Source organism: Pelophylax lessonae, assembly GCF_965119305.1.
Source record: "Pelophylax lessonae genome assembly, contig: HAP1_SCAFFOLD_486, whole genome shotgun sequence".
In the NCBI taxonomy this organism is placed as follows: domain Eukaryota; kingdom Metazoa; phylum Chordata; class Amphibia; order Anura; family Ranidae; genus Pelophylax; species Pelophylax lessonae.
Genome location: NW_028119858.1, coordinates 96,920 through 104,298, shown reverse-complemented (window position 1 = coordinate 104,298; position 7,379 = coordinate 96,920). Strand labels below are relative to the sequence as shown.

At 51.1% G+C, this 7,379-nt stretch overlaps 1 protein-coding gene across 1 annotated transcript in view; it reads left to right on the top strand.

Annotated features, from left to right (window-relative positions):
- The first annotated feature begins 2,027 nt into the window (after positions 1-2,027).
- MAPK15 (mitogen-activated protein kinase 15) overlaps positions 2,028-7,379 on the top strand; it is a 40,885-nt gene continuing 35,533 nt past the window's right edge. Inside the window, exons 1-2 of the mRNA XM_082276310.1 lie at positions 2,028-2,161; positions 7,067-7,165. Coding sequence (XP_082132436.1) covers positions 2,090-2,161; positions 7,067-7,165 — 171 coding nt within the window. The 5' untranslated portion in view covers positions 2,028-2,089. The remainder of the gene's footprint in view (positions 2,162-7,066; positions 7,166-7,379) is intronic.

The following is a 7,379-nucleotide window of genomic DNA, read 5'->3' as shown; positions in this document are numbered from 1 at the left end:
GGGACGGTGAGAGGTCTATAGATGGGGGGACGGTGAGAGGTCTATAGATGGAGGGACGGTGAGAGGTCTATAGATGGGGGGACGGTGAGAGGTCTATAGATGGAGGGACGGTGAGAGGTCTATAGATGGAGGGACGGTGAGAGGTCTATAGATGGGGGGACGGTGAGAGGTCTATAGATGGAGGGACGGTGAGAGGTCTATAGATGGGGGGACGGTGAGAGGTCTATAGATGGGGGACGGTGAGAGGTCTATAGATGGGGGGACGGTGAGAGGTCTATAGATGGAGGGACGGTGAGAGGTCTATAGATGGGGGGACGGTGAGAAGTCTATAGATGGGGGGGGATCTCAGTTTTAGGGTGGAATTCTCCTTTAACCGGAGTTCTTTGATTCGCCTCCCAAATCCTCCAACATTTACACAAATTTCTGATGGAAGTTTCCAAAGTTATAGAACTTTTCTGGGTTATCTGGAAATAATATTTCCATGGATTGGTTTTACTCCATCCTTCAATTTCTGAATATTACCCAATGAGGAGAAACCGTCACTGAAGTGTCTGCCCCATCCCCCACTACCTGGATTGTGCTGCCATAATGTGTCCAGGTTTTTGTTTTAACCACTTAAGCCCCAGCCCTATTTCGGCCACTTTTTGTTCACAAGTTAAAATCAGTATTTTTTTCCTAGAAAACTACTTAGAACCCCCAAACATTATATATATTTTTAGCAAAGACTCTGGAGAATCAAATGGCGGTCATTGCAATATTTTTTGTCATGCGGTATTTGCGCAGCGGTCATTAAAACGCCATTTTTTTGGTAAAATTACGAAAAATCACATTTCACTGCATTTACAAAATACTTAACAGTAAAGTTAGCCCATTTTTTTTGTATATTGTGAAAGATGATGTCACGCCGAGTAAATAGATACCCAACATGTTACGGTTTAAAATTGCGCACACCCATGGAATGGCGACTGTGACGAACGCCCATTTGTTGGAAAGTTCGCCACGGGCTACTGGAGGAGTGTGGACGCCAGCCTCCTGCCCACGGACTATAGCCCTGGCTTGTAGGGGAGTGCGGCTCTGGTTGGGGGTGTATGTGGGGGACCCTTGGAGTACTGTTACTCTGAATTCAAGTCCCTGTCACCCCAAGCGACACAGACTTTGGGCCTAAGCTGCAAAGGACTTCACACCATGAGAGACTAAACAGATGCTAATGACATAAGACTCCGCTTTGGTATACTGGGGGGATGTGTATTGACCGTTCTACTAAGGTGTGTTGTATATGTAGACGGGCTGTCTGAGAGCCGATGTCTTCTGCTTTCATCTGTTTAGAGGTGGAGTGTGTTCACACTTCTAGGAATGCGTGGCTATGGTTTGGGCTTGTGGTTTGTTGAATTAATTATGATAATGTTGCAGTCTCATTCTCCTGTGTCTGTCCAGATGGCCAGGTATGATAATTACTGGATATATATTGCAAGTGAGTTGGTGAATAAAGTGTCATTTGTTTTACCCTTCATCGAGCCGAGGCTGATGTTTGGGGGGAATTGAGGGGCCAGGACTGCATCACTGGAGATTCTGGGGACCTAAGACAGAAATACTTGGTCCAAGTATTGGGGATCTGTTACAGCGACAAACTACGGTCAATAGAAATCCCAATAGGCGACGCTTTAAATTTTTTTAACGGTTACCAGTTTAGAGTTAGAGTGTAGCTCTTTTTTTAAAATTATTGCTCACGCTCTGGTGATCGCGGCGATACCTCACATGTGTGGGTTGAACAGCGATTTAATTCGTGGCTCGACTTCCGTATACGTTTTTTTTTCGTGCGCGAGCTAGTGGTGATGGCGGCGGCTAAAATTTTGTTTTAAGTCTCTGTACAGCGCTGCGATATATGTAAGTGATATATTAAGGTGGGAATGGTTGATGTGATTGGTGGTTTTTCCTTCAGATCTCCTCTCCTGGCGGTGCTCCCCGGCTCTCCTCTCCTGGCGGTGCTCCCCGGCTCTCCTCTCCTGGCGGTGCTCCCCGGCTCTCCTCTCCTGGCGGTGCTCTCCGGCTCTCCTCATGGTTCTCTGACAGATCGGTTGGTTGTTGCGGCATGATGAGCGTCCCGGAGGTGGAAGATCATATCTCCCAGAAATACGACATCAAGAAGCGTCTGGGGAAAGGGGTAAGTGACAACATGAACCCGACCTCTGACCCTGCACTCTCCTTAGGGAATTGGCAAGCAGAACTGTAAGGGCCTCCATATATCCCCTCCCACTGTCTGGTGTCCCCTCCCACTGGCGGGTATCCCCTCCCACTGGCTGGTATTCCCTCCCACTGGTGGGTATTTTCTGCTCCAACTTGTAACGTCTATCCTGGTGGCTGATGCAGTTTCCGGGGGTTCTAGGCACACTACTTTGACCGTCCCGGACCCCACCGTAGAAGATGCTGGTAAAGTTGCTTTGGGCCCCCGGACCCTGCATTGTGTCACGCATAGCGGCTTCTATACAGGTTAGGGCAGTGGGGATCCCCGCAGGTGTGACCCAATCTCTGATGACCCCTTTAGGGGTAAACTCTTCTGAAGCCAGGGAAGTCGGGGGGCTGCATTTCCCCCAAAATATTCCAGTTCTTTCACAGGTTGGTGAGGAAGGGACCTGCCGTTTGTATCCCATTGCTAATCCCCTCCTGCCTATATGGGGGATGGGTATATATTTTTTTGTGTTGGAGGTAGTCCATATATACACCGATCGGCCATAACATTCTGACCCCCCCCCCCCCCTCCTCACCATGGACCCCACCAGACCTCTGAAGGTATGCTGTGGCATCAAGCCTTCACTAGCAGATCCTAGAATTCCAATTGGATTGAGATCTGGAGAAGTTGGAGGCCAGGTCAAAACCTCCATCTCCTTGTTGTGTTCCTCAACCATGCTTGGATTCCTCGGCCCAGGCCTCCTTCTGCCATGAGCCCACAAGCAAACTAGACTAAAACTTTTCCCCTGCTGTTCAACACTGGGGCCTCCAAATTCCATCCAACCAAAAGTTACCAGCATGGCCTCCAAGAAGGCTCCTAACCTGAAATCCACCCCTAACCCCCAAGCCCAACCCTACCCTTAACCCTAAAACTGGAACCTCTGGATTCCATCCAACCAAATGTTCTCAGCATGGCCTCCAAGTAGGCTCCTAACCCCAACCCCGCTCCTAACCCTAAAACTGGAGCCTCCAAATTCCACCCAACCAAAAGAGACCAACATAGTTACATAGTAGGTGAGGTTGAATAAAGACGATAGTCCATCCAGTTCCCCTGTGTAGGTGTGTGTGGCTGTAATCATCTCTCATACCCCTGAATGTTCTGATCCATGAGATGTAAGTCTAAGAGTCTTATAGAAGTAGCCATACTTCCCGCAGAAACCACCTCTTGTGGTAGAGAATTCCACACTCTTGTAGCCCTAACAGTAAAGAACCCCCCGCGTTGCCTGAGGTTAAAACGCTTCTCCTCTAATCGCATTGTATGCCCTCGAGTCCTCATGCAATCCCTTCAAATGAACAGCTTTTTTTCTAAGCTGAGATCTCCATTAAGATATTTATAAATTTCTATCATGTCACCTCTCAGGCGTCTCTTCTCCAGGGAGAATAAATCGAGCGATTGCAGACGCTCTTCATAATTAAGGTCCTCCAATCCCCTAATTAGTTTAGTTGCCCTTCTCTGGACTCTCTCCAGCTCCAACACATCCCTCCTGAGGACTGGCGACCAGAACTGGACAGAATACTCCAGATGCGGTCGGACCAGAGTTTTATAAAGTGGAAGGATTATAGTCTTATCTCTGGAATACATCCCTTTCTTTATGCATGCTGATATTCTGCTGGCTTTGGAAGCTGCCGCTTGGCATTGCATGCTGTTGCCTAATCTATCATCAACCAAGACTCCCAGATCTTTCTCCATTCTTGATTCCCCCAAGGGTTCCCCTCCTAACGTGTATTGTGCTTTTATGTTTTTAGTCCCCAAGTGCAAAACCTTACACTCCTACTGTAACCCCCAAGCCTAACCCTAAAACTGGAACCTCCGGATGCCATCCAACCCAAAGTTACCAGCTTGGTCACCAAGAAGGCTCCAAACCCCACCCCTAACCCTAAAACTGGAGCCTCTGTATTCCATCCAATCAAAAGTTACCAGCATGGCCTCCAAGAAGGCTCCTAACCCCATCCCTTATGTCCTGTGTACTTCTATTCCCTTATGCCTAATCCCACTCCAGGCTGCAGCAGCTCGGCATCCTGTTTGTATGGGACAAGCAGACTCCGGACAGTCCCATGCATCCGTCTCCCTTGGCCTGCTTCTCCCTGACTTAGTGGATTTCCAGCATTGGAGTCAGGGAAGTAGCTTCTCCCAATGACTTGGAGGATCTCAGGATGGATGACTGTCCCAATGGGAGGAGTCCTCGGAATGTTGGCTGTTCAGGGAACCTGGTCAGTGGAAGAATCCAGAATAAAGATGTAGCGGCAATTCATTGGTCCCCTGACACTGGAAGCCTCTGCTTTAGGGATCTCCAATGCGGGTTCAGTCAGACAACTCCATGGCTGTAACCTACAACAACCATCAAGTTGAAGAGAAAAGGAAGTGAGAAGAATTGTGAGCTGCCAGGGCCCCACCTCCCGGCCCGACCACAGAACGCATTCCAGGTGTATAAAACCGGCGACTTCCGCAGCCATCAGCTTCTGGTTCAGAGTGGTCTCTTCATCCAGAGGTCGTTCGATGGGGGATCCCGGATCTGTTCATATCCCAGTTCATCAACAAACCAATCAGGTTCAGAGATCCTCGGGGGAGGTTCCAATGAGCCTGTGGGATCTGTGCCACCCCACCTATGCTTTTCCTCCCCTGAATCTCCTTCCATGGCCACTCTGCAGGATCCGAGTCAGAGGTCATTCCAGTGATTCTTGTGGCACCAAACTGGCTCAGGATGGTTTGGTATTCGGACACGCTCCTGCCTTCTGGCAGACTTCCATTGGCCTCTTCCAGATCGCAGAGACCTTTTGTCTGAAGGCCGATCTACCATCCTGGTTCTCCATCATTGGTCCTGAGAGACAGAGGCTGATTAGATTTGGTTATCCCAACACTTTTCTATGTTGGAAAGTCGACTTTCTTCCAGGTTGGAAGCCTTGCTTTGTATGGTGCAAGGAGAGGAAGATTCGTTGTAGACGAGTCAATGGAATGCATTGTGGCCTTTTCTCCATTTGGGCCTGGATCTGCATCTGGCCTTGAGTGCCCTCAATGGGGAACTGTTGTCCTTGGCTCCCCTCAATGGGGAACTGTTGTCCTTGGCTCCCCTCAATGGGGAACTGTTGTCCTTGGCTCCCCTCAATGGGGAACTGTTGTCCTTGGCTCCTCACAATGGGGAACTGTTGTCCTTGGCTCCCCTCAATGGGGAACTGTTGTCCTTGGCTCCCCTCAACGGGGAACTGTTGTCCTTGGCTCCTCTCAACGGGGAACTGTTGTCCTTGGCTCCCCTCAACGGGGAACTGTTGTCCTTGGCTCCCCTCAACGGGGAACTGTTGTCCTTGGCTCCCCTCAACGGGGAACTGTTGTCCTTGGCTCCCCTCAACGGGGAACTGTTGTCCTTGGCTCCCCTCAACGGGGAACTGTTGTCCTTGGCTCCTCTCAATGGGGAACTGTTGTCCTTGGCTCCTCTCAATGGGGAACTGTTGTCCTTGGCTCCTCTCAATGGGGAACTGTTGTCCTTGGCTCCTCTCAACGGGGAACTGTTGTCCTTGGCTCCCCTCAACGGGGAACTGTTGTCCTTGGCTCCTCTCAATGGGGAACTGTTGTCCTTGGCTCCTCTCAATGGGGAACTGTTGTCCTTGGCTCCTCTCAATGGGGAACTGTTGTCCTTGGCTCCTCTCAATGGGGAACTGTTGTCCTTGGCTCCTCTCAATGGGGAACTGTTGTCCTTGGCTCCCCTCAACGGGGAACTGTTGTCCTTGGCTCCCCTCAACGGGGAACTGTTGTCCTTGGCTCCTCTCAACGGGGAACTGTTGTCCTTGGCTCCCCTCAATGGGGAACTGTTGTCCTTGGCTCCCCTCAATGGGGAACTGTTGTCCTTGGCTCCCCTCAATGGGGAACTGTTGTCCTTGGCTCCTCTCAATGGGGAACGGTTGTCCTTGGCTCCTCTCAATGGGGAACGGTTGTCCTTGGCTCCCCTCAATGGGGAACTGTTGTCCTTGGCTCCTCTCAATGGGGAACGGTTGTCCTTGGCTCCTCTCTTCCAGTGTCCTCCCTGGCCTTTGTGCAGGGACCTCCTCATTGAGCTCCTCCTAGTTTTGGGGATCTCAGTCTGGTATTTATGGCTCTTCAGAAGCCAGGGGATTTTCCGGTCGCTGAGCTCACCTGGAATCTGTTTTTTCTTGTTGCCATTACTTCTGTTCAGCAAGAATGGGACTTGGGGGCCTCGTCCTGTAAGGACCCTTTCCTCGTGCTGCTAAGGAATATGGCTGTTCTGAGATAGACGTTCCAATCGTGGGTGGGCAATCTGTGCCAAGCTGATCGATCAACTCGGTACAAACAGCCTGCTGGATTTTGCATTTGATTATCGCTGGCTGCTGTCTTCTCCTGGCGGGGACTTTTCCAGCGTCACCGGCGTCACCGTTCCACAGAAGGCAACAGTGAGGGTCACACAGACCAAAATCCGCCCAACCCCCGCGGAACCGGCTGACTTTCCATCTGTCCCTGTCCTGTGCTCCATGATTCGGGTCCTGCAGGTAATGTCCCCCGTTCACACCTGAGCCTTCGGGGAACCGCGGTGCGGAGACCTGCAATATCTGCTCCCCCCCCCCCCCCCCCGCACTGCGTCTGTACACCCCGTCCGCTCTACCGCATAGAACTGAATGAAGGTCAAACTGTGAAATTTGAATAAAGTTATAAAAAAATAAAATAAACAGAGCTCCGCCAATTAAAAGTACGAAGCTCCGCCCACCTGAGCGATAAACCCGACATATTACTGTGCAGGTGATGTGGGCGGGGGCACCCCACAGTGGGCGGGGACACGGCCAGGATAAGGACAGGTGGTTTGGCTAATGTTCTACTTCTGCTTTGTCTGGACAGGCGTACGGCATTGTGTGGAAAGCCATCGATCGGAAGACGGGGGAGATTGTCGCCGTGAAAAAGATTTTTGATGCATTCAGGAATCGGACGGATGCTCAGGTAAGAAGACCCCCCCCCCCCCCCTGCGTCCGCCATTGTGAATATGTGCTGTCCTTCCATCTCACCGACCGCCATCTGCCCCCCCCCCATCTCACTGCCCACACTGTGTCCTCCTCCCCCCCCCCCCCATCACTGCCCACGCTGTGTCCTCCCCTCTGCCCCCTTATCTCACGACCGCCATCTGCCGCTCCCCCCCCCCCTCCCCCCCGTCACT